The sequence below is a fragment of the Trachemys scripta genome, chromosome 4, assembly GCF_013100865.1.
Source record: "Trachemys scripta elegans isolate TJP31775 chromosome 4, CAS_Tse_1.0, whole genome shotgun sequence".
In the NCBI taxonomy this organism is placed as follows: Eukaryota; Metazoa; Chordata; order Testudines; family Emydidae; genus Trachemys; species Trachemys scripta.
In genome coordinates, this window is record NC_048301.1 from 90,784,576 (window position 1) to 90,811,671 (window position 27,096).

Below are 27,096 nucleotides of genomic sequence, written 5' to 3' on the forward strand. Positions count from 1 at the left end.
AAGAAGGTTGAAGTTGATGTGTTGAAAATGGGGTTACCAGTGGACAGATTCAAATGAATGGGGAGGGAGGGTGCAACAGGTTTAAAGTGACAGGAAAGGAAAATCATGACCAGGACTTTTATTTATTTGATGTATACGGTAAAGGCACAGTAATAAATACACAAATAAAAGATGAAACAGCCCAGCCCAACTCTGTGGTGCTGGGTTGTTTGTCACACCACCCCAGGAGAGAACTCCAAACTCACCGGTAATCAGTGCCTCGCTGCAGCAGGCCCGGGACGGTCTCCAGGGCTAGCTGTGAGGCTGCAGAGAACATTAACTCCTGCAGCAGTCAGAAGAATCAGCCAGGCGGCTGGCTCAGACTGAGAATTTAAACGTCCCTTCAATACACAGCAAAAGGCTTCACTTGCTTTAAACTGATCCCACCTGAGGGATCGCCCTGTAGATTGGCGAGATTTGTGGTATGACGGGCTGTTGCGGTACGAGCGGCAGAGAAGGTTCCTGTTGCAGTCCGGGAGGATCTGCAATTAGCTCTCATCTTTGGCAGCTTGCCAGGGTCACACAACAATCCAGCGGGTTTGCAGGACCCCTCGTTCGCTCTCGGGTGTCACTGTGGGGCTGCAAACTTTAGAGTGTTTGGTGAGTGAGAACAAGTTTCAAAAGCCCCCGGGTGTTAAACTTCCTCTGTTTTATGCAGAGCAACTGAGCTGTTCCTAGGCTGGAGCCGGGAACTCCCCAACGGAAACCTTACACCCTGCAGCTCAAATCCAGCGCTCTTTGCCGCCTCAGTGGGGAAACCCGAGCCGCCCTGCAAACGTGGCGATCCAGCCCCCTCCAGCAGGCACACAGCCTCCCCTGCCCAATAGCAAGCGCTGTACCGTCTGGTGACAGAGCAACCTTTCCTTGCAACCTCTCACGTGACTGGTTGGGGAGGAAGGCTGAGAGGTTTGTGATCCCAGCCCGCAGTGGGTCATTTGCAATTTGCAGCTGCATTCCTAGGGCTGCCTGGGCGATAGACTCTGAGCAACAGCTGGTATGTGGCAAGGGGTGCTGGTGGTGAAGTACAGCTCCACGCTCGCTGTCTGTCCAGATGTGGGGAGTGGGAGTGTGTGTGCTTGGGAGCTGAAAGATACCAGGCTCAGCTGCTGCATGTAGGGACCGGTGCTAGGTCCCACGCGTGCGGGTGCTTTTGGAGGTGATGCAGCACGTTGGATGACTTGATCCATGTGTCATAAGTTGACATTTCTTCTCCCCTGATTCCTTATTTGTAACAAACTCATATAGCACTTTCTCTCCCTTTCTTTCCCCCGGGCTGTGGCGGATCAGAGAATGGGCTTCCAGGCTGCCTGCTGTTTCGTGCTGCTGCTTTGCACAGGAGGGTCACTCAGCAAACCCACTCTCAGAAAGGAGAGGGTCGTTCATCCAGACCCTCAGCTCAGCGATCAGCTGCACGAAGATAACCAAAGCTTCCAGTATGACCACGAGGCTTTTCTGGGCAAGGAGGAAGCCAAGACTTTCGATCAGCTCACCCCAGAAGAAAGCAAAGAGAAACTAGGGTAAGATGGGCTCCTAGGAGTGGAAGGGAACGGCCTCTCCAAGGAGATGCATTACAGGGACCCTGCCGCCACAGTAGTTTAATGCATAACTTTTTTTAAACAAGTGGAAGTGAAATGCGTGTATCGAAATGATAATAGGGCGTTCCACCAGCAAGAACCTGAAAGTGCTTCTGTAATTGTAGGCTGGCTGAGCGCGAGCTCTTGAAACTACACGAGCTTTTACTGGAGAGGGAAATGCCCTTGATTTCTGTGGCTTACACCCATGTTGCAACAGCCCCTAGTGTAAGGAAATATAGGCTTTCCAAGCCTCGGAACCTCACTTACTGCCACAGGGAGAGAGAGGACAGGGGAGGCGTGTCCCCCGCCCCATCAAGCGCTGATAACGTGGCAGAGGGGAGGTCCCGTTGCATCACTGCATAGTAGGGACAGCATTTATTTCAGCAGAAAAAGAGCCGGGAAGAAGCCTCAGAGACAAAAGTTTCAATCTTACTTTCTCTTTGTGTTTTTGTAACAGAAACCCGAGCTAAGGCCAGGCGTGAAGGGTTGTGTGGCAGTGGTCAGGAGTGAGAATTAACTCAAGTGCTGCAGGCATTATGCAGAGCTTGCAAATTTCTCCATACCAAGAGATCTCTGGGGAGGTTTGCAGACTCCCAGCTGAGTGACAGGGCTTTCTCAAGCCGATCTCCAGTGGCTCTAGTCACTTCAGAGCACTGTCCATCCACTCACAGGGCAGGGACTTGTGGGAAAAGTTGCCTGGCAAAATTGAACTTTACAGGGTGACATTTGTTTGACCACCGCCTCTCCTCCCACAGCCCAAATTGATTTTACAAATAAATGCTGAAAACTCAAGGCTTAGTTTCACTTCCTCTGTTTAAATTATCTTTTCTCTTTCTCTCTTCCAACTTCTCTGGCCTTGCACTGAAGATCCTCTTCCTCCAGTTGAGGATAGCTATATGCAGTACTGTACCAAGCACTGGATAGACTATAATATTCAAGCATTCCTTCTCCCATCACCTGAGTGCATTGCTTGCAACTCCCTCTGCACCTGTTCAGCCTTGTCCAGTCCATTTAAAATGCAGCTGTTAAAGTCACCCTGCTGGTCTATTGCTCTTATCCTGTCAGGCCTCACTTAGCATCTCTCTGCTAACTGTCACAGCATCACACATCTAAGCTTCCTGTCCTCACTTTTGCTACCCTTTACAACTTGCCTCTTCATGACTTACAATTAGGGCTAAGATTTAGTCATGGGTATTTTTAGTAAAAGTCATGGACAGGTCACAGGCAGTAAACAAAAATTCACGGCCCCTGACCTGTCCATGACTTGTACTATATATGCCTGACTAAATCTTGGGTGCTCTGGAAAGGGGGCACTGGGGGTGCCGCCGGTGCTCTGGGGCAGGGGGTGGCCTGGGGGTGCTGCTGGTGCTCGGGGGGTGGGGGAGGAGGCGGCGGCGGTGTGCAGCCTGGGACCTCTGCTGGTGCTTGGGGAGGCAGCAGCACACAGCCTGGGACAGCCACTGGTGCTGGGGGCGGGGTGAAGCACAGCCCGAGACCACCGCTGGTGGCTGGGAGGCCAGGTTTTCCCCAGCAGTGGCCAGGGCGGCTGGCCTGGGAGCTGCCTGAGCTGCTCGGGTGGCTCTGGGGTCAGTCGCACCGGCTGCTGCAGAAGTTATGGAATCCATGACTTCCGTGACAGACTCACAGCTTTACTTATAATGTTGCCCTCTCTCCTTGCTAACTATGGGAGCTTTGTTCACCTCTCCCACATTGTGCCTGTTCTTTCTCCCACGTTGCCCCTTATTCTTGGGACATCCTCCCTGATCTAGTCTATCACCCTCTCATCCTTCTGATCCCTCCTTAAGACCCACTTTTGTTGTGACATCTACAGGATGGGTAGGTTTAATGGCAGTTGAAGAGAGCTGGTTTTATTGATTTAGTAAAGGAAGAATATTTTCATATTATTTGTAAGCCTCAAGTTGTGCCCCGAGGTATCCTGTAGAACCATATGACTGCATTACTATTAGCCTCAGCCTGCCTTCTCCCTTCCCTTGCATTGTTTGTTATCCTTACTCATTGCATCTTATTTCAGAGGTGAGTGTAAGCTCTTTGGAGTAAGGACTGTCTCGTATAGTACTAAGCACAGTGGGTCTGTGATCCTATTGAGTGATACTGAAATACAAATAAAAATAGTAATAGGTGCTGTAACAAAAATATTTAAAACATAATTAGCATAAACGGGCAACTTGTCCAAACTATTCAAAGGCCTGGAATTAGCAAACTCAGCACTCCCAACATAAAAAAGCAAACTGTCTCTCGGATTCACATATAATATACTAACGTCTTAGGCTTTCTTAGTTTAAACTGGAATCACTTTTAGGCCTGGGCTACACTTGAAAGTTATACCAGTATAATTATTGGTATTAAGTTATATATTGATGCCTTACACCAGTATAGTTATTCACCTTCCATATGGGAATAGCAGTACAGGTATAACTGGTACAGCTTTCTTGTGCAGACAAGCCTTTACTACTTTTTCCATGGAAGGAAGCAGGAGCTCCATGTAATTATATATAAATAGTATGCAGTAAATTTTATTTAATATTCTAAATCAGCACAAAGTGAAATTTAATTTTCAGTTATTTCAGTTTTCACCCCATGTATCATGTAGAAGAGATACAGACAGACACATGGATAAACACACTAAACCAACTCTACAATAAATAGCATACTAAACAGGATACACAGAAATCTTCAGACTCTCTCACAGAAATACTGCCAATGCATTGTGGTGAAGATTGAGGGGATAATTTATCAATGGTCGTGGTGGATTCTCCATCACTGGCAATTTTAAAATCAAGTTTGGAGTTTTTTCTAAAAGATCTGCACTAGGCATTTCTCTGGGGGAGTTTATGGTCTGTGTTATACACGAGATCAGACTAGGTGATCACAAAGGTCCCTCCTGGCCTTGGAATCTATGAATTCCAGAGGTGTGGTTCCCCAGATGAAGAAGGCCCTGCCTCACATACTTTCTAGATTACACTCGATGAAGTTCAGCATCACCAAACGATACTGGGATGCAGGGCAGCAGGCACTCTTTCAGTTCTTCTGGTCCTATACAGGATTCCATTCCCAACTCTGAGTCATATTCACTTATGACCAATAAAAAGCTAGCACAGCACTAAGCTCAGGACCTTGTCTCTGGCACATATGGATCATATTATGGCCATTTTAAACTGAGCTTCAGTTAGGATATTACACCTCTCCCTTCGTTTGTCCCCTTGGACACAGATCTGAGGAACAAGAAAGTGTACTGGAGTGTTGCTCAGTGACTAAATATCACCTAAGGTAGGACAGCTTCCAACATGCTTCTCCTGTCTCCTACTGTCCATACTGCCTGGGTTTTGAAAGCTCGATCCAGAATTGAGTGCAGCCTCGAAAGAGGAGGTTCAACAGTTTAAACATCCACGAATTAAATATGGAAATACAGGGATACTTAATACAGATATGTTTGAACCATTTTTTCCTTTCTCCACCTTTTCCTCCCTAGTTATGTACATTTTGGTTTCTTTAAAATGGATGGCGTTGCAATGCCTTTTCAAATCTCTACTGTTCTCATTTTCAGAATCCGACACACCCATTGCTCTTTGATTTTCCTAGCATTGTTGATCATTAACCATTACTGTAACTTGATCCTGCACCTGCCTTTCTTTGACAGCATCCATGAGTCTGTATATTTAAAGAAAAAAAGTCAGCCTTGGTATCTCAAATTTCAGACTGCTCTGGGGCAGGATGGTTTGTGACTTCCTGTCCAAGCAGAATTTGAGTACTCCCTGATAAAGAAAACATCTACTGCATTTTTGCTATCAAAACAAGTCTCTCCCCAACTCATCTGCCGACAGACTAACTGCTGCTTGCCCCCAGTTCGCTTTGGGTAGATGGAGGTTTGGTAGATGGACTCCTGGCCCCCTTTTGTGGGGTTCAAACTCTTTTTCCCCATGATGGGAGAATTCACAGGAAATTCTCATATGTGTTTGCATCACTCTATATGAGAGTAATATGCATAAAGGAGAAATGGAATGTAAGCTAATCTCTAGGGCTCCAACTTCAGCTATAATTACAGAGGCATAGTTTTGCTTTTTGATTGATGGGTTGTGCGGAGTACGGTGCCCTCTAATTCAGTACAGAATAGTCTTTAATATAATTAACGTGTGTCACATAGTTAAGGGAACATTTGGACTGATCCGGCATTTCTGAGAAATGGGTTTATTCTATGTTTCTTAAAAGAATCCTGAAGTGGTTTTGCTTATACTCCTGGGGGAATTCTGTGTCACTGCGTATGCGCAGAATTCATGTTCCCTGCAGATATCTTTGCTTCCTCGCAGAAAAATGACTTCTGGTGGGGAAGCAAAGGGAAGCTCACGAGATCGGTCACGTGCCCCTCACTGGCAGCGCAGGCTGGTTGGTTTGGGCACCCGGAGCAGCCGGTAAAGACGTAAATCACCACTGGGATGGGGGGAGGTAGCTGGGCAGTCGTGCGTGTGAAAGGGAGAGAGACACTCTGTCCCTCTTGCTTGTTGTTGCGGCATGCTTGGCGTGGAGAGGCAGGGCTTTGGGGTGTTTCTGAGGAGGTAGGCATGGGGCAGAACAGAATGCAGCAGCCTGCCTGCTTAGTGTATTGCTCCCAATGTCTTTATGAATTCCCCCAGAAGTATAAAACAGGTGTAAACATTTTAAGGCTCCTTTATGTTGCCAGAGTGGCATAAAGGACAGGATGGCCTTATAAATGCTCATGGTGCATTAGAACTGGTCTAAATTTTTGGACTGAAAAAAATTCCTATCAAAATGTGCTCCATGAGCTGTTTGGTACTTACCTTTCTGGAGATGTTCAGTAGCCAATATAAATTGTGAGTTTGATTCCCCAGCCCTCACTTGCTCTTCAGTTGCCTATGATGTAACACTGAGCATATGGCTGCATATATTTGTTGACTAACAACTAGAAATAAAGGTCAAACCTAGCTACATTACTATTAGACAAAGGGGGCTTGGGGATTTCCTCCAGTGCTCCCCATTCCCATTCTTCTTCCATTGTACTGTAGTTTAAATAATTTACCAAAATAATTGGAACTTGCATGATTATATTGCATTATTTTGACAAATAAAATGTGTAGAATTTTGCAGAATTTTAAAATATTGTGCGCAGAATTTTTCATTTTTGGGCACAGAATTCCCCCAGGATTATGCTTACCAGCATTTTGAACAGTCTCAGAGTAGAAAACACATCACAGGACACAAACTGTGCAAATAAAGCTTCTAACTCGATTGGGCATTTTTAGGCCTTTTGCTGCTTTTCACACTTTTGATTAAAATAACTTTTGCAGCAGAAGAGGAACTTTAAATATTAAAAAGATGCTTATTAAATCAGGACAGAAAGTACCGTATGCTTTTTAATGCTAGGATCCCAAGCAGCTTTGGTCACAAATGGTATCACTTTTCAGCAAGCTGTTGGCTTTAAGGAGGAGGACCGATTTAATTAAAAACATTATTTTTAAAGCCATTGTCTAAGAAATACTTTTAATTCAGCATAAGAATATTCATGACCCAACTATAAGCAAACTGAGTGCAGCTTCTTTAATAAGTAATTCTCACACAAATGAGATGGGTATAAACATAACAAAGTCCGTTGTATACCACTGATTTATAATGAAACACTTAGGCCTGGTCTACACTTAAAAGTTAGATGGACACAGTTCTGGCTCTCAGAGGTGTGAGAAATTCACAACACTGAGTGCCATAGTTAAGCCAACCTAACCTCTGGTGTAGACAGCATGATCTTGATGGAAGAATTCTTCCATTGACCTAGCTATGCCTTGGGAGGGGGATTAACTACAGTGACAGAAAAACTCCTTCTGTCACTGTAGGATGCGTCTACACTATGGCACTACAGCAGCATATCTGCTGCACTGCAACTATGCTGCTGTAGTGCCCGTATTGTAGACATGGCCTAAGAAAGCCATGTTCTGCTGTTGCTGTCACGCAAAAGAGAGTTGACTGATATACTCTAAACTTAGGCTCATCTACTAGCGAAGAGAAATTTTCCTGAAGAAAAAAAAACAGACATAAAAGCTGTAGAGTCATGTAGGCCTGCCAGGCCAGGCCAGTGATAAAGCTCCTGTGCAGTCTGATCCTAGTTTAATACGACATTCAGGTCTGTTGTTTATTGGTAGCAAGATGCTTGCTGAGTTTCTGGCACCATACATGGGCCCAATGTGGCAAATCTTGCTGCTGTGCATCAGACCCAGTCCAGAAGCCAGCAGTGGCACCCAACCTGGCAACCAGGCATAAGCACAAAAGGCTGAGGTTCAGAATCCCTCCCCTTCCAACTCACGTTGTAGCTGTGAGTTGTCTGGCCCATCCTTGTTTCATCTCCAAATATCCCCGCTACCATATGTAGTGCACGGTTCTGCACCTGCAGGTTCTGAGCAGCCTCTGTGTGTCCCTCCAGATTTGCCCTCCCTTTGTGCAACAGAACTGAACTGATTTCACTGTTAGAGAGCTGGGGGCAGGATGTTCCCTTAAGTGCTTATATTGAACATAGTCCCACTGAAGTTGCTGGGACTATATGAGGTTTGGTGCAGCAAGCCCTTTAGCCTTTAGAGAAGGAGGTTTTTAGTTTTATGGGCTTGTGGGGTCAGCTTAACGAGTATTGCTTAGTTTTGGTTCTGTAGCCTTGTGGCTGTGAAACCGTCTCTGAATTTTCACTTTGTTAAAGAATTAGCCACTTTAAATGGGGACACTACAACTTTTGTGATTGAAGAATGAATTTTAGCTGCATTGCAAAGCAGTCAGAAGGCTATTGCTCTCTTGCCACATCATCCTTAAAAAGACATAAGACTTTGTTTTTTACCCACCTTCATTTTAGTGGGAAGCAGACATAAGTCATATAGATCATGGCAGAGATGCAATTAAGCTAGAAAAATAGAAGAATGCACTTGAGGGAAAAATAAACAGTGCTGACTACAAGCAGCACAGCTCTTGGCTCTGACCAGTTCTGGAGATACTGAGGAAGTGTTAAAAATAACAATAGGGTAAAATATTTCCTAGGCCTCTGGCAGAAACATTTCAGTTACTTTTAGCATTTAACAATAGACTGAAATGTCAGCCAACTCACTTAGGTTAAATTCATTGTGGGACAACTCCATTGATGAATATGTCCCATTGTGGTGTCAGACTTTCAGGGGAGATTCACTGAGGGGTACATACAAAAAGAAAAAGCCTGGCCAATCAGGTAGCACGTTCTTTTTTTATTTCTCAGGTGAAATTTAGCAGCACTTCTTTTTTCCCCCTTCAGAAAAGTCTTGGTTATGAATGCAGAAGACAGACTCTGCATGTGTCTGTACCCTGTGTCTGTAATGAGATCTGGAAAGATGTAATGTGCTACAAATCCAATGATGATAGCAGATCAAACACATCATTGCTGAAAATTAAGTAAAACCCATACTTGGATTGAACTAAAGTAGCTCAGAAAAGAACACTGCTTTCAATGGAGAGCAATTTTCTGTCCTAGGTGGAAGGAGCAGTTACGGAGGCAGACTCACCCATCCCTTTCTCCAGGGCCAGCACTTGCACTAGGCGACCCTAGGCGGTCACCTAGGGCAGCAGGATTTGGGGGGGCAGCATTTTGCTGTCCTCGGCGTAAATTTGGCGGTGGGGGTCCTTCCGCTCCGGGTCTTCGGCGGAAATTCGGCAGCGGGTCCTTCACTCGCTCTGGGACCCACCGCCGAAGTGCCCCAAAGATGCTGAAGTGCCCCAAAGACGCGGAGCGGAAGGACCCCCGCTGCCGAATGCTCAGAGGAGGAGCGCTGCCGCCTAGGGTGGCAAAAACCCTGGCGCCGCTCCTGCCTTTCTCCATAAAAGATCCTACAGAATCATCTAGTCTTCATTGAACAAAATGTCAGCCAGCTCACTTAAGTTGAACTAATTGTGGGTCAATGAAGACTAGATAATTCTGTTGGGTCTTTCATATTGCTTGGTGGTGGCTGAATTAAATAAAGCCAATCTGGCTGCACCTGGCAGCTGAGACTTCAGTGACTACGAATTAACCTAATTTCAAGAGCAGGAGGCACGCCTTTCCATTGATCGGTGCTAAAAGTATGCTAATACCAATAATAGTTTTCATACAAATCTTGCTGGTGCATCTGTGGTCTTTGGCATATGCTTTATATTGTATGGTTTTAGTGGCCATCCTGCGAATAGTTATGGTCCTGGGAGGACAGAGGTAATGCTATTGGAAAGAGAAAGAAAAGATTGTAAAAGGTTTTAAAGTAAACTTAGTTCCTGGGCCAGAAGGTAGCATCATTAGGCTTAATTCAAGGTGGTTTTAATGAAATACTGCTGGGGAAAAAGTTAAGTTATACTAGAGTGTAATATCCCTTGGGAAAACACATTTCTCTTGCTGGTCATAAATATGCCATTAACTGATAATTCTCTCCTATATTCTAATATAAATGTCTAATAGAGCATTTTTCTTTTTTAAGGTTCCTTAGAGGCCTCAATTCAGCAAAGCTGTTAATCAGGGAATTAACTTTAACTTGAAGGCAATGAAATTTAAGCATGGAATTTGCTGCTTTCCTGATTAGGGATTGACAGGGCATACGCTTAAGTGCTTACTGAATCAGAGCCTGGGCACATTTTCTTTAGACTTTGTCTACACTGGCACTTTGTGGACAAAACTTTTGTCATTCAGGGGTGTTAAGCCCCCCCCCCGAACGACAAAAGTTTTACTGACGAAAAGCACTGGTGTGAACAGCGCTTTGCTGGCAGGAGAGCTCTCTCCTGCTGACAAACAGCAGCTACTCTGCGCAGCTTCTAGCGGCACGGCTGTAGTGGCACAGCCATGTTGCTAAAAGCTGCGTAGTGTAGCTATACCTTTAGCTAGTGAACAAGATGCAAAGAGCACAATTCTGCCCTTAGCAGTGCACACACAACTTCCATTGACTTTAGTGGGAACTGTGCTCCTGAATTTGAGAGCAGAATTTGGATCTTTTGAATCCTACTTTGAATATTAAGGACACTAAAAATAATATTTGAAAAAAGGAAAAGACCTTCCTAGTGTTCTTTATAACACACATTGCTTTTACAGTTATTTCTTATTTAGTAAAGGTACTATTCATTATTCATACTGTTTGCTTTCTGCATTTTTTTTCAGCTTGGAATGTGAAAATAAACACATCACCTTCACATTTAGATTCTCATTCACTGGCAAAATGCTGCAATAATTGCATCGCCACCACTGCAGAGGAATGTTACAAAAAACTCTGTTTCTGCATTAGAAATGTTTCTGTTGATGTTTAATTAGTTTAAAAAAAGGAAAGATGGGATGGGGTGGTAAACTTCATAGGACAGTAAACGTTTCTTTTTTTTTTTCTGTAGTAAAATATTAAACCAGTAAAATCAAAGGTACTTTTTAAGCACAAGCGATAAGCCCTTAAAAAAAAAATACTTTTTTAAGAGAATGGTTTGATACCAAAAAATTACTTGTACTTGAAGTTGTGCTTTCCTTGCAGGTATAAACAGAAGGGGTTTCATAGTGTTTTTAGACTGTTGAGTGTAATGGAGAGAGATTTAAATATACTGAAAATGCTTCCCTATAAATAAACCTGTGGTTAGAGCAATGTAAAGGCATGGATTTGTGTGAGCGAGATGCACAAAAATACCCAACGGCTCACTACTGTGCCATTGGGTGGATAGAATAATAAAACACCATCTCCTTTTTTTTATCTGTAAGGAAAATAACTTGTGGAAAATTTATTTTGGGAGAAGTTAAAAGGTTGAGGGAGTTGCCATACTATGCAAAGAGGGCAGCTTGGCTTTTGACTACAATAAAGCTTTGCTTAGGGCCTGATCCTGCAAGGTGCAGAGCTTCCTGAGAATTTCTGAGTCCCTGAACTTCTACTGACTTCAGGAAAAGAGGGCTCTCAGCACCGCTCAGGTGCAGGCTTTGACGTCAATGGGCAATAGTGACTGGAGACCCATTGCAGATTACTCAATGTGATGAATTAATGAGCAAAGGTCAATCCTGCCCCTGCCTCCACAGCTACAGAGGGTCTCCTGGCAGCACAGTTAGTGCAGATCCTCTCTCTTTCCCCCCCAAAAAAAGTGGGGTACAAGATTGTGCAGGTGTTGTATATTCTGTGCACTGCATAAAGCCCTGTGTAGATCATCCAATCCTTATACCCTCTTACAAGGAGACCACCCAAAGGAGTGCAGAAACTCCCCTAGGCTTTGGCCTGTAAGAGCCTCCATTGTAAAAGATGACAGGCTCTCTATGACAGACTCTCCAGGCCTGAGGTGAAGATATGTCCTGAGCATCAGCTCAGAGCCCAGCATGGCCACTCTCTCTGATCACCGAACAGAAGATTTGCCCCTATCTGATCAGACAATAAAAAAAATCAATGACAGTACATTACCCTGTGTTCTTCTGTCCATTAATTTTGACAATGATAGTTCAGTTTTAATTATTGATGGCAGTGTACTAGCAAATGCCCCTATAGTATATTCTGTAAATATAATGAAGCCTTAGGGTATGTCTTCACTACTGGCTGGATCAGCGGGCAGCGATCGATCCAGCACAGATCCATTTATTGTGTCTAGTCTAGACGCAATAAATTGATTCCCCGAGCGCTCTCCCATCGACTTCTGTACCCCAGCTTGGCAAGAGGCGCAGGCAGAGTTGACGGGGGAGCAGCAGCAGTCGACTCACTGCGGTGAAGACACCATGGTAAGTCGATCTAATTACATCGACTTCAGCTACGTTATTCATGTAGCTGAAGTTGCGTAACTTAGATCGATTTCCCCCCTCCGCCGCCAAGCATAGACCAGGCCTTGTGATAGAGCATCTCTCTGCAGCTTTGACTGGTACCTCTTTGTGGAGAGAGGGCAGGCACAGTCAGGATCCCATGTAGATTAGCAAAGCTGGACCGGCATGTGCATTTTATTTCTTTTTACCAGCTCTTAAAGATGTGTCTCTCTTTGCAGGAAAATTGTTGATAGAATAGACGATAACAAAGATGGCTACGTCACAACAGAGGAATTGAAAAACTGGATTAAGCGAGTGCAGAAACGCTACATCTTTGAAAATGTGGCTAAAGTCTGGAGAGATTATGACGTAAACAAGGATAACAAAATATCCTGGGAAGAATACAAACAAGCCACGTATGGTTATTATCTAGGTAAGATTAGTCCAAAGGCAACATTTTAGGCTGGAATTTTCAAAGAAGCCTTAGGGAGACTGAAATTTCATGTCTATCAAAATCCCTGGACACAGGGACCTAACTCTCTTAGGAGAGTCTAGTCTCATATGAAATTGTAAATTAACATAGTTCAAAGATCAAAAGTTCCTCAGTTGTGCATTTGAAAAATATAGCCAATCTGCACCACGGTCACCTCTATGCATAGGGATTTCAGGAGGGGAAGAATAAGTGAATAAAATTTCAAAGCTAAGTTAAAAGCCTCTGCTCCTATTAGTAAACTAAGGGAACTGTGTTGTTGTTTTTAAACCTTTCTTTCAAAAGAAATATGTTGAGAGACTAGTAAGTATTTGCTGCATTGTTTCTCTGAAGTTTTGGTTTGGATGCTAAACATTTATGTAAGGTCTAAATAGAATGTAATTATTCTGTCAGAACGTGCCACAGATTATGATCAATTATAAATGAAAACCCCTAAAGCAACATTTATTTGAAAATATATTTGAAAGATGCAATTCTTTTCTTCTGTCCCCATGGAAATTTAATCTGATGTGCTTGATATGGCAACAGTTCAACAGTTGAGTTTTAGTGTGTTTCACATACAGAAATTGGATGGCATATGTTGGGGTCAGGGCGTCTCGGTCCAGTTCTTATTGGGCAAGTGTCCACCATTGAAACTAGCACTTCTGTTTGCAATTTCAACAGCAAGGCTTTGGATTGAGGGCCTGATCCAAAGCCCATTGAAGCCAGGCCCTGAAGGAATTACGGTTCTCTTCTCCCTCCAAGATAGATGTGAACCCTCCAGCATGTGGCTGATATGTAGTTGGGTGGGGTGAGGAAACTTGTGCTTCTACTATTGATACTCCAATTCTCACCAGGGCTATAAGCCCGAGCTCTTTCATAAGCACTGAATTCACTCTGAAAAAAGTTAACCCCCTCTGCATTTAATTGTTTTAAAATGAAAATGGCATACATATGTTTTAAAAATGGTTATACAAGAAAAAAAGTTCATCACTGATGACACAAGGTTAAATGAGATACAACTGAAATATTCTACTGCACATCTTCTTTAAAAAAAAGTACAGATTTCAGATGTGATCAAAGGAGACCATCTGAAGGTTCTTTAATTAGGGCAAGTTGTAATCAGAGAGAGACCCAAAGAACTTGAAGGAAGGTATTGATTGAAGTATATGTTAACATACTGACTTTCATTCTGGAGGAAAAGGCCTCCTACAGACTCAAAGGCCACCTCACACTGCTCTACATGACTGGATGAAATTCATGGGTCAGCACAATTCTTATGCACCACTTTGATCCCATTTTGAGGGCGTAAGTGAGACTCGGGATGTGCCCAGTTTTGTGCTGACTTTCTACACACACATTTCACTGTGTGAGAGCCAGGCTTTGGAGAGCGGCAGATATATCTTAATCTTGTTTTAATGCACAATTAAAATTCACAAAACCATTTCCCAAAGTAGTCATTTAAAAATCAGATGAGTCTATAAAGGCCTTCATTTTGAAATTGTTTTTCAAGATTTTTAATTAGTTTAGTGATGCTATTTTTCTAGAATTCTCATTCGTTTCATACCACTGAGTTTAAATCTCATTGTTTTAAACTAAAATAATTTTTAAGTTCCACCTAGGAGAGAGAGAGCTGCTAGATAAACATTAGTGAGTCTGCCAGTTTCTGAAACCAGAACTCCCTATTCTCTTCAGTTTTGTTGTTTCTAAAACTGGACAAATTGAGCAGATCAGATTTAAACAGTGAAAATTGCTTCACTATACTAAATATTGGAACACAGTTTTTACAGCTCACATTAAACTAAAAACTCACAAAATACTTTAATGTGAGAATTTGACAGTTACCAGGTAGCGCCTAGTCCTGTGCTGAGGGGAGAGAGGATTGGTAGACCCCAATGTGCTATTCACTGAATATGAATATGAGAGCTCTGTGCCTTGTGCCAGAAAAAAACTGCCAGTAATAGAAAGAAATGGAAAGTTTCAGGCTGGAATCTTCCACTGAATTTTTGAGGACTCTACTCAGATCCAGATTTGAGAGACAGAAAGCAAACGTATGAGTAAAAAAGGTGACATAGGCAGGTGCTTTCAAACTCATTCTCAGCAACCATCAGTCAGAAGCTGTGGGGAAGACAAGAAAGTTCTATTCAAGTACCCATTGAATCGTTGCTTAAAAAAACTGGTCCAAGAGACTTCCCTTAAAAGCAAAACTAGAACATCTGACAACTCCTAACAAATATGAATGGGGGAACAAGATTGGATGGCTCTGAAAGGAGAACAGGAGAAGGAACAGGCGAATCATTCATGATTGAGGCTACGATTTTGTCATGGACATTTTTAGTAAAAGTCATGGACAGGTCACGGGCAATAAACAAAAATTAATGGAAGCCGTGACCTGTCCCTGATTTTACTAAAACTATACATGACAAAATGGGGAGCAAGGAGGATCCAGCACGCTGCCCTGCTGCCAAGCTGGGAGCTGCAGCCCCTGCCCACTGGCTGGAAGCTGGGAAGGAATCCTGCCTATGGGGCAGCTGGGGAGCTGCAGGGGATCCCCCACAGCCATTGGGGAGTTCTGGGGCCCCTGCCACTCTGGGTGGCAGGGGTACCCTGCAGCTCCCAGCTACCACAGGAGGTGGGGTTACCCTGCAGCTCCCAGCCACTGCGTACGGAAGTCACGGAGGTCTGCGGAAGTCATGGATTCCGCGACCTCCGTGACCAAATCATAGCCTTATTCATGATGTAGGAATTGGAGATGGTAAGGATTTTTTGCAGGCCAATCAGCAGTTTCATCTAGCTAAACATTTTATACTGCATTCATCACTGTGATGCTGAATGGCAGAGATTAAAAAGAAATCAAAGATTTTATATTGCAAGAGATATTAGATAATGCTTTTCTTTTTAAAAAAACAAACAAACCAAACCAAAGAAGATAAATGAGCTTTTCTAAACTGCTCACACGTCGTTAATAACCTTAAAAAGATCAGTGGAATCCTTACACAATCAGACTTGGGCAAGAAATCTCTTTGTGCAGGAACACAAGGACACGCTTAATTTTTTGCTTATCGCAGTCCCGAAGCTGCTTGGCCCAGACATAAAGGATTTCTCACAGTCATAAGCATAGAGTAAGCAGAAATCAATTCCCATAATTGAAAAATATTATCAAATCAAAACTTGCTTGCAATAACCTGCACTGGGGATTCTTATGTGACACAGACTTAAGAGATAAAGACTGAGTGATAAAAGCTTCTGGGTCAACAGATCCACCCAGAATGACTTCCATGGAATTTGAATTGGGCCCTAAACACTATAAAGATGCACTTTCAGCTGGAAGGGGCAAAGGTGGCAGCACTATATCCTTCTAAACAGAGGAATCTACTTCTCTAAATCCTGTATAATCTATGCAACAAGATCGTGTCAAAAAACAGAACAAACATCTCCCTCCTACAAACTGGGATACAGACTGTTAACTACCTCATCAGCCCTATACAGCAAGAGTCTAAAGCTCTGTACAAGACTCAGCAGATACGTAGATAAACTGGATCTGAACGACAGTGGTTGTTTGAGGACCTTAAGAGACTCTTAATTTCTTAGTTTATGGTAAATTCCACTTGCCCACCTGTAGACCACAATTACTACTAAACTGAGTCAGTCATTCGTAAGCACAAATCCTGTGATCACAAACACACTTTAATGGCTGACCATGAATTTAAGATTTCAGAAGGGAAATCCTGACACTTTAGCAGCCATCCTGACAATGAACTATTGTAATTTTAGAATCTACAGGATCTAAATATTTCAGCAGCTTTTTCTATACACTATCATTGCAGTGTATGGAGACAATGCAGCAATATTTTCAGAGACACACACTTCTGAGATTGTCTAATTAATTTCTAGAAAATCCAGAAGAATTTCAAGATGCGACTGATCAACACAGTTTTAAAAAAATGCTGCCCAGGGATGAAAGGCGATTCAAAACTGCAGACCTGGATGGAGACTCAACTGCCACTCGTGAGGAGTTCACTGCCTTTCTTCATCCGGAGGAGTTTGAGCATATGAAAGACATTGTCATCTTAGTAAGTAGAGTAAAACCAATTGAATTCCTTTGCTTTTATTCCTCTGAGCCTTGATGCACTTCCTTAAACTTTCAGTTCAGGATTTTAGAAACAGGCATGCACATAAATAGTAGCCAACTCGGGAACAGAAAGGAAAGTGCTTCATGAAATTCACTTCTTTAGGGCTGGTCTACACATAGACGTGCAGTGAAATTAATAAATAAGAGTCCTATTTCAGTTTAACTAGAGTTTAAAAAAAAAGGGGGGGGGGGGGAATAAACTGGCACCAACTTTCACCGGAATAGCAGAAGTTGTGAATAAAATCTGATTTAGATGTGTTGATGCAAGTTTGTATATAGACAAGCCCTTAAAACTTGAAGTTAGTGTCTAGATACAAGAGTGATAGGTGCCACCTAGATAGTTCAACAGCAAAGTGGCCAAATCTATTCATATGCATGGAATTTCTTCACTCTGACAGGAGATCTGGGCTTCCTTTGAATACGAAACTCACATTGGAGCTGGTCAGTGTCAGGATTTCTGTGCACCAGGAATAGAAGAGCAGGCCATCTCCCAAATGTGAAATCTTCCCAAAGGCAGTGAGGAAAGCCAAACATGGTACAATAACTCAGGATTTCCCTTAGGATTTCAGTTTTGATAATTTTGAGAAGTGGCACCTAGTAATAAAGAGAGCTATTGGAATTTTCGGTAATTTCTTGATCATTTTGACAAAAAAATGTTTTCCAGGAAACACTGGAGGACATAGACAAAAACGAGGATGGTTTTGTGGATCAAGATGAGTACATTGGTAAGTGCTGGAATGGGGTTGACTTTCCTTAACATTTAGCACGAGTAATTTAGAAATCTCTACTCCACCAGTCCAACTTGTCTCAAATCTAAGTCAAAATTGTATCACAAGGAAGAGCACCTCCATGCCCGTACTCAGTTATTTTAAACAAAGAAAACCAAAAAGTTTCTGTCAATTTTAGGCATGTAGTGACACCTATAGCAAAGGTTGCCTAATGCTTTCCATTTTTATAAGACTCTGTTTTTAGTTTCTTATAACTTTGGCAAACTTAAAAGGTGAGGGCTGATTTTTTTTTCCATGCCCGATGTCTGCCTAAAAGTCCTTTTTATTTCCCCTGGGGAAGTCAGGTAAAATGGTTCAGCCATTTCCAAGAAAAAGGTTAGAGAAAAATGTTTTCTCCCATGTTAATTTTTTTTTTAACAAGTTTCCTTGTGAAGCTCTAGTCCTTTCATGTTTTGAAGTGAAGACTTGAAATTTGGTGAGGGAGGGCTGGAAAAGTTCACCCTCTCATCAGGGATGTGCCTTTTGCAGCGCCTGTGAAAATATGGCCAAATTACAAATCTCTGGGAAAAAATCACAGTTCTCAAATGCTCGGTCTTGTTAGCATTTGGCAACTAAATTCTCTGAAGATTCCATCTGCGCTGACCATGCTTCATCCTCACGCAGTTCTGTTCAGGTTCGATCCCCATAGTGAGTGATCATGCTCCAACCTTCTGCTGCAGGAGCTGAGCTAGGGATAGGTTGCTCCTCCCAAGAGCCAGGGCTCCCTGCTGTAATGTCAATGCTTCCCCTGATGGAATCCAGGCAGCATGGAGGAGCCTACCTCGAGTGCAGAAGGACCAAATCCTGGCAAGAGTTGGGTAAGGGGCAGAAGCAGAGTAAGGAGATGGGGAAGAAAACAGGGAGGGGAACAGGAGTAGGAGCTGGGCAAGGCCAGGAGCAGGGGTTGGGGCCTAGGAGCAGGGAAACAGGGGCAGAAGCTGGGGAGAGGGTAGGAGCAGAAGAGGACAGGGAGAGACTGGGGCAGAATAGTCTATAACCATTAGAGAACACTCCCTTACAGAACCCAGAATCGAACCCTTTATGTCTGAGTCTCATCATTCCTTTGCTGTGTAGCAAATAGCTGTGAAACCCACTGACAAAATGGGCCTGTCCATCCTTTCTAGTGGCCGGTCCATATAAAATAACAGTCTTCTACTGCTACCAATTAGGGCTGTCGATTAATCTCAGTTAACTCACGCAATTAACTCAAAAAGATTAATCGCGATTAAAAAAATAAATTACAATTAATCGCAGTTTTAATTGTACTGTTAAGCAATAGAATATCAATTGAAATATATTAAATATTTGTGGATGTTTTTCTACATTTTCAAGTATACTGATTTCAGTTACAACACAGAATACAAAGTGTATAGTGCTCACTATCATTTTTACAGTGCAAATATTTGTAATAAAATAATATAAACAAAAGAAATAGTATTTTTCAATTCACCTCATACAAGTACTGTAGTGCAATCTCTTTATTCTGAAAATGCAACTTACAAATGTAGATTGTTGTTGTTGTTACATAACTGCACTCTCAAACAAAACAATGTAAAACAAGTCCACTTAGTCCTTCTTCTTGTTCAGCCAATCACTAAGACAAAAACATTTATTTACATTTACGGGAGATAATATTGCCCGCTTCTTATTTACAATGTAACTAGAAAGTGAGAACAGGCGTTCTCATGGCACTTTTGTAGCCGGCATTGCAAGGTATTTACGTGCCAGATATGCTAAAGATTCATATGCGTCTTCATGCTTCGGTCACCATTCCAGAGGACATGCTTCCATGCTGATGACGCTTGTTTTAAAAAAAAAAAAAAAAAGTATTATTTACATTTTTGACTGAATTCCTTGGGGGAGAATGGTGTCTCCTGCTCTGTTTTACCTGCATTCTGCCATATATTTCATGTTATAGCAGTCTCAGCAGTCAGCACATGTTGTTCGTTTTAAGAGCACTTTCACTGCAAATTTGACAAGATGCAAAGAAGGTACCAATGTGAGCTTTCTAAAGATAGCTACAGCACTTGATCCAAGGTTTAAGAATCTGAAGTGCCTTCCAAAATCTGAGCGGGACGAGGTCTGGAGCATGCTTTCAGAGTCTTGTAAGAGCAACACTCCAATGTGGAAACTACAGAACCCAAACAACCATCAAAAGAAAATCAACCTTCTGCTGGTGGCATCTGACTCAGATGATGAAAGTGAACATGTGTCGCTCCGGACTGCTTCGGAACATTATCTAGCAGAACCCATCATCACCATGGACACATGTCCTCTGGAATAGTGGTCAAAGCATGAAGGGACATACAAATATTTAGCACATCTGGCACATAAATATCTTGTGACACCGGCTACAATAGTGCCATCAGACGAACGCCTGTTCTCACTTTCAGGTGACATTGTAAACAAGAAACAGGCAGCATTATCTCCTGCAAATGTAACCGAACTTGTTTGTCTGAGCGATTGACTGAACAAGAAGTAGGAGAGAGTGGACTTGTAGGCTCTGAAGTTTTACATTGTTTTATTTTTGATTGCAGTTATTTTTTTGTACATAATTCTACATTTGTAAGTTCAACTTCCACAATAGAGATTGCATTACAGTACTTGTATGAGGTGAATTGAAAAATACTATTTCTGTTGTTTTTTTACAGTGCAAATATTTGTAATAAAAATAGGTATTCCATATTTTAACAGTGTGATTAATCACACGATTAATCAAAAATTTTAATTGTGCGATTAATCATGATTAATTTTTTTAATTGCCTAACAGCACTACTACCAATTATTCTGTTAGCTCAAGTGGAGGACAGTGGTGTAGCTCAACGCTGCTGATGATGCATGTGTGGGGTTTAGTATGGTGCCACAGGATGGAATTTTTGGTTTTTCAATTTTGACTTTTTTTAAACTTAAGAACTTGCCTTAAAAATAAACTGTTACCAGGATATTAAGTTTGCAAAGGCAAGCACTCAAAAGTTGTGAAATACCTGAATTAAAGGTTAGTCGTGCACCACTCTAGTGGCACAAAGGGAGCAGAATGGGAAATGTAAACTGCAGATCTGTTCCTGCAAGTTATTTTGGTCAAACTTCAGGCACACTGGGTTTTTGTCTGCTCTCTTGCTCTCAGAGCCAGGAAGGCACGGGGGCAGCATAAGACGGGCTCAGTAGTACAGGATGTGTGTGCTACACTTGTGAAAGGTCATGCTGACACTGAAGCTAGCATCTCACTCTGCCCCTTTATGATTGATTTTTTTAATCAGGAAAGTCGCACCATAAAAGCATTGGACCAAACTCAGATAAAATCTTTTTGTTTCTAATGCTACTGTAAAGATCACTTCATCACATACAATCACGAACAATATCCACACCTTAATTAATCATAGGGGGTTCTATTCCTTGAAATTATATTTAGTCTTAAGATGTGAATGCTTTTGTATGACTGAAATAACAGAGCAGCATAATTTCCCCAGTAATTTAAGTTTATTCAGTGACACTACCTACATATAATTACAAGGTAGTTGTCAACATTCGTTACCATGTGAATGCTGGTTCCTCTTGTCTTCTATAGATAGGAGCATAGAATGTTCTTGTCACGACCACCTCACATTGGCAAAGATGATAAAATCAAATTGACGGGACGTGTCAGTTGCTTCAAATAAACAATGTAACTCTTGTGTGCCTGCTCTTATTAAAAAATAAAATAAAGAGTAGCATTGCATCATTCTTCAAGTTTTCTTCAACAGTTGGGAAAATGTGTGCCTAAATTATCATATGTGCTTTAATTAGACTAAACAGAGCAGCAATTTTTTTGCTCTAAACAATGGCTACAGTACGTCATACCCACATTTTTGCTTTGTGTAGATTAATAATAATAAAAAAATAAATCCCCCACAGACATTGCACAGTTTGTTTTTCTCCCCCATCAAGGGCCCAATCTAAAGTCAACTGAAGGCACTGGCCCTTCTCCACTGACTTCAATAGGCTTTGAATCAGGTCCCAAGGAAGTTTAGAAACTAAAAATTCTGAATCGTGTTACAACACTTAGACAGAATGGGCCAAATTCCCACTAAAATGGGCATACGCAGTTCTATTAATGTCATGGGAGCTATGCCCACTTACGGCAGTGGAGAATCCAGCCTTGTACAGTATATGCATGTGGTTTTTATTGCTAATTTTGGACCAAATCCTCAAGAGGGTTGCACCTGCACCTCCCATGGATGGAGCTGGCCTCAAGCTTAGCCTGACCTAGAACCATGTGAACGATCTTGACAACCAAAACCATATTGGGCTGCGAGCAGAGGCCACAAAATAGGTTTCAGTTTTAAACAGGCCAATGGTAGAGGTGGGGGGTGGGAGAGAATGAGCCTCGCTGAGAGGGGGAGTTGATTAGTGTGCAAGTCCTGATGGGAGGACCAGGGCAATGAGCAACAGAACTGATCATCCACTGTCTATCACAAGTTGTTTCCCTAGCCCAGGTCACCGATGAGTGGGCTGTATCATGTCCATAAGGTGTGGTTTCCGCATAGTAGGTATCTCTGATGTATATCAACTCATGCTGCATCACAGCTCTTCTAATCTTTTCCTAGTATAGCGCAGCCCCTTACCTTCCAGCGGAGTTTGCTGCAGTCTGTTCAGTAGTCCAGGGTTAAAAAAGGAACATATCTACTCAGCTGTATTTCTCTCATACAGAGACTTCCATAAAAGCAGGACAAAAGCCATCCAGTTCCACTTAGCAGATGTTTGTTTCCTTAAGTTTCCCTGTGCCTTTTATTCCCTCACCCACTCTCTGGTTGGATTCTGATGTTATCGACAAAGACACTTGCTGGCAGGGACAAGATGCAGTGCTGCTGTGGGTCCTCTCCCCTTTCCCGAGTACATCTGAGCTCATTTTGAAAGAGCGGGAGTGCAGATTAAGAGAGGATCCTGAAAGAGCTGTACATCACCACATGCTTGTAACCTGGGTAAAAAAAATCACTGGGTGAAGACATTTGGGGCCAATTGGCTTTTCAGTTACACCTGGGACTGCCCATTAACTTAAGTGGCATTGCTCTCGGATCCTAAAAGGGTGATCTGAGAATGGCTAAAACTAACAATGGTGAAGCCATTTGAGCAAAGCAAGGTGCATATCCATGTGCCCATTCCTTTTCCACCTATGCCCTGCCCCACATGATATACAATACCTCTGTGCAAGCTATTATTGTGATATTTCTACATCTAGCCTGTCTTCATTTTGTGCATAATTTGCAAGCTAAATAGGACTTTGAAACCTTTGTGTCCCCTCCAGCTGATATGTTTGCACATGAGGAAGGTGGACCCGAACCTGACTGGGTAATTACTGAACGTGAGCAGTTTTCAGATTTTCGGGATATAAACAAGGATGGGAAGATGGATAAAGAGGAGATTCGGCACTGGATTCTCCCACAAGACTATGATCACGCACAAGCTGAAGCCAGGCACTTAGTCTATGAATCGGACGTAGATAAGGTACTCATTGCTCTGGTATATTTCATAAATGTTAGATTAAGAGTTTAACTGATTCCCTTTAGTGTCAGCCAGCAGGAGATTATTCTTAATGACTTTTCTTATTAGTACAGTCTGAGTAGAGCTTCAGATGATAAAAATGGTTTTGCTAGTGCCTTACTGCAACAAAATAAATTTGAGTTGATAAAAGTTATAAACCACAAGAAATAGCTGATAAAATAACTATGAACTCAGGTAGGCGCATTGGCTGTCCTAGTGTTAGAGAGCTTTCCAATCAATGTCCCTACACCCAAAAATTCTAAGATAGATTTTTCTCTTTTGAAAGGGGGCATGGACATTTATGTATTAAACTGGACTAAGAGATAAATAGGAGAGAGATAAAAATAGAAGACTATAAGAAATAAAACAGATTTGCAGTTAAGGTCTGGCCCATCCCTTCTGCCACTACGATGGGGACAAATAATTCAGCAGCACCTGGATAGGAGCCATTGCTCAGCAGGATTGTTCCCCTCTCTCCAATCCTGCTGATGCTCCACTGCTGGAGTTTGGAAGATCAAGACTCCCTTATACAGAGCTGAATTTAGAAGGATTTCACTTCAGTTATTAAATGTAGGTGACCATCATCACCAAAACCAAACAGACAAAATATTTTCCATATTAATAATCAAAAAGGAAAAGTTAAAAACATAGGTGAGGTTGCACAAGTAGACGAGCGGCACACTCCTACTGCTGAAAGTTCTGTGTTGGAATCAGTTAATTATGAAATACTTTGAGTGAAATTCAGACCTTAGTGAAATCAATGGGATTATGCCATTGACTTCCACTAGGGGCCAGCATTTCACCCACTGTCTGCAGCCTCTTTGGAGAATTTTCTCCTACTACCCTGTTTCCCCGAAAATAAGACATCCTCCGAAAATAAGGCCTACTTACAGTTTTGCCTCTCGTTGTAATATAAGGCATCCCCCCGATAATAAGACCTCCCCGATAATAAGGCATCCACCGATAATAAGGCATTTTTCATTTCTGAAAAATAAGACATCCCCTGAAAATAAGACCTAGCGCATCTTTGGGAGCAAAAATTAATATAAGACACTGTCTTATTTTTGGGGAAACAGGGTAGGCATCTCGGAAATCTGTACTGATGTTTTACCTGGTATTTAAAATGTTCTAATAGAGACTTAATCTTTTTTTCCCTCCCAGGATCAAAAGTTAACCAAAGAGGAGATTCTAGAGAACTGGAACATGTTTGTTGGCAGCCAAGCTACCAATTATGGGGAAGATCTAACAAAAAATCACGATGAACTATGATATTTTTTACAACTCAGTGTGCCACAGACTGTTCAGTTTCTCACCACATTAATGACGTCACTGTGGTTTTTTCCAGCTGAATAACTTGCACCAATATATTTTTAACAAAGCAGCTTATTACCTCAGAAACGGGGTAGAAATAGCCTCTTACTCCGCACCATTAAATGCAAGAGCTAGTCACTACGATTTTATTTTTAAAAACCCCTCACGATTCTGAATAGATTGCAGTATCACTTTGGCAATGAATGTCTAAGACTTAGTTCTTAGGCTCATTAGAAGTTTTTCATATTTTCTTTAAATACCGTTGTTTTTCCTATAGGGAAATGCAGTTTTGATCAGGAAGAAGCTTATTGAATGTTTAAACAGATTCCAAGTTTAGTGGGTTTTAAAAAAAAAAAAAAAAAATAACTAACAATTTAGAATCATATTCTCCCTTTTCCATGTAAAGGAGAGATTTTACTTGATAAGAGCCATCGCCTTTTTTCCTCCATGCTGTAGTCTTTCCTCCTGGTTGGGTCCAGAGGTGCTGAATGAATAAGACCTCTTGGAATACAGGCATGTGCACCAGCCCTATGGATCTTAACCATTTGAGCGCGACACCTACAACTACTCACTGCCCCCAGTTCCCTTTCACTAATCAGTAGCAGCACATCTGTCACACTGGCTGTCACCCCAAGGTTGTTCTTTCATGAGGACAATAGAGTCCATGTTGACAGTTATTACTACTAACAGCAGAGGTAATATGGGATGGTTGTGGGCTGTTGGTTATGCTGTTTCCTGAGAAGAATTACGGCACATGGACCTGTTTTTCAACTCATCCCACACTTCGTATGAGCGACACACTCCACTTTTACTATGTAGGGCCTTTGCTGACTCATTCATGTCACATGGAAAAGAAATGAGACATCTACCCTCTGGACCCTTCTTGAGATTATGGGCCTTCTGTTCTCCTCTGTGCTGCATCAGGGATGCATGTGGTTTAAAGTGCTGGTTTGTATATATACACACACATTTATATCACCAAATTGTACCATAGGTGGATGGTTTTCCTTTAGAACAGTAAACCTTCCATATGGCTGCATTTTTTACTGTATAATATTAGCTGTTCTTTATTATATACATGTGTGTGGGTTTTTTAGCCCCTGTACTGAGTTGACATGCACAATAAAACCATGACTTTCTTTTTGATACTATGAAGGTGCAGAAATGTTAATAGAGGAGTCATGTGGGAGGGGGAAGTAAAGACAGGAACCAACAGCAAGCTTTTAAACAGTAGCTTCCAAAACTGTGGTCTCTAGACCATAGATAGGCCACCAGCAAGTGCTTCATGGTCTACAGAGAGCTGGCTGGACACGCGCCATGGTTCCTTCTTATTTCCAGCTGATAATATATTTTTAGCTTCCTGTAGTGTGATTTATGTTCCATGTAAACAATTGCTGTAGTTAGCAGTAGGTTCTAATTAGATCACCAGTGGCAGTGGTATTTATCCACATGTGTGAATGGCAGGAGAGGCATCCACCAGACATTCCCTCTAGGATGTGTGCTCCATGTTTTGAAAAAAGCTTGAAAACCCCCATTTTAAACACTGGGCAGAGTCATTCTGCTGGTGACTCCACATTTGGGGATATTATATTTGGATGCAAATTTATTTCAAGGCCAGCTAAAAAATTAAAAAGTGATAATCTAGGCCAGAGGGGAAAAATCCTTAAAAACACATTTCTACTTTGAAAAGTGACTAATAGTGACTATGTAAAAATGGCTCCGTTTTATTCAATGGTGCAAAGGCCTTGTTCTAATCCTCTGCATGAGGTTGAATTTCTCCCCCTGTGCATATTCTGAATTATATCTGGAGAGTTAAAACAACAGAGAAAAGTTGGGCTCCTTTTTACTCCAATTGGCAATGCAGAGCCAATGCAGCTATGGGAGAATGAGCTGGAGTCTGTTCTGATTTATGCATTATCAGTCAACAGAATTGTCAATTAAGTTCCAAATTTAGGCTCAAATTCTTTCTTCAGTTATAACTATGTGACTCCAAGGTATACAAGCCATGCATGGGTATCACTGGGGGTATAATCTGCCTTGTATAGTCTGGTAATATACTGGTAATAATACAGTGAGCCAGAAAGAACACAGCTTTTATCTCTGACAGATGTGTGTGTGTTTTTTCTGTTTGGTTGTTTTTTGTTTTTTTGTAAACTGAGCAGATTTGTTCTGGAAATTGCTGAAAAGGCAACCCTGGAACCACCTCTTCCATAAACAATGTCATTTTTACAGGGTTACTTTTCAGAGAACAAGTGCAATTTAGGTCATCCTCTGTTTCAATTCAAACCAGATTCCATCTAGTTTTGGCTAGTATAGATAATCTCGATAACATGTTGTAGCTTCTTGGTTTCTGCCTTACTATGACATTGCCTAAAATGTCTGTTAAAACCCCGGCTTCTTACACTAAAATGCAGTAGGACAAAATGTGATAAGCCACAAGCAAACACTTTTGTCTCTGCTCTTCCAGTACCCATGAGTCAAAGTGATGCTTCCATGCAATGTTATCTGTGAAACAATAAAACTGTGTGTTGGCACAGAAACAGAGTTTC

The 27,096-nt window shown here is 42.1% G+C and overlaps 1 protein-coding gene across 3 annotated transcripts; it reads left to right on the forward strand.

Annotated features, from left to right (window-relative positions):
- The first annotated feature begins 868 nt into the window (after positions 1 to 868).
- RCN1 (reticulocalbin 1) lies at positions 869 to 27,096 on the forward strand. Of its 3 annotated transcripts, none has more exons than XM_034769906.1 (7): positions 869 to 945; positions 1,327 to 1,556; positions 12,591 to 12,784; positions 16,715 to 16,893; positions 17,617 to 17,677; positions 23,001 to 23,200; positions 24,398 to 27,096. In XM_034769906.1, exons 2-7 carry the CDS (start codon positions 1,330 to 1,332, stop codon positions 24,503 to 24,505), a joined length of 969 nt encoding a protein of 322 aa, XP_034625797.1. In that variant the 5' UTR covers positions 869 to 945; positions 1,327 to 1,329; the 3' UTR covers positions 24,506 to 27,096. The 3 variants fall into 3 exon arrangements, with proteins under 3 accessions (XP_034625797.1, XP_034625795.1, XP_034625796.1); XM_034769904.1 differs by having other exon boundaries at positions 901 to 1,033; XM_034769905.1 differs by having other exon boundaries at positions 908 to 1,033; positions 1,312 to 1,556.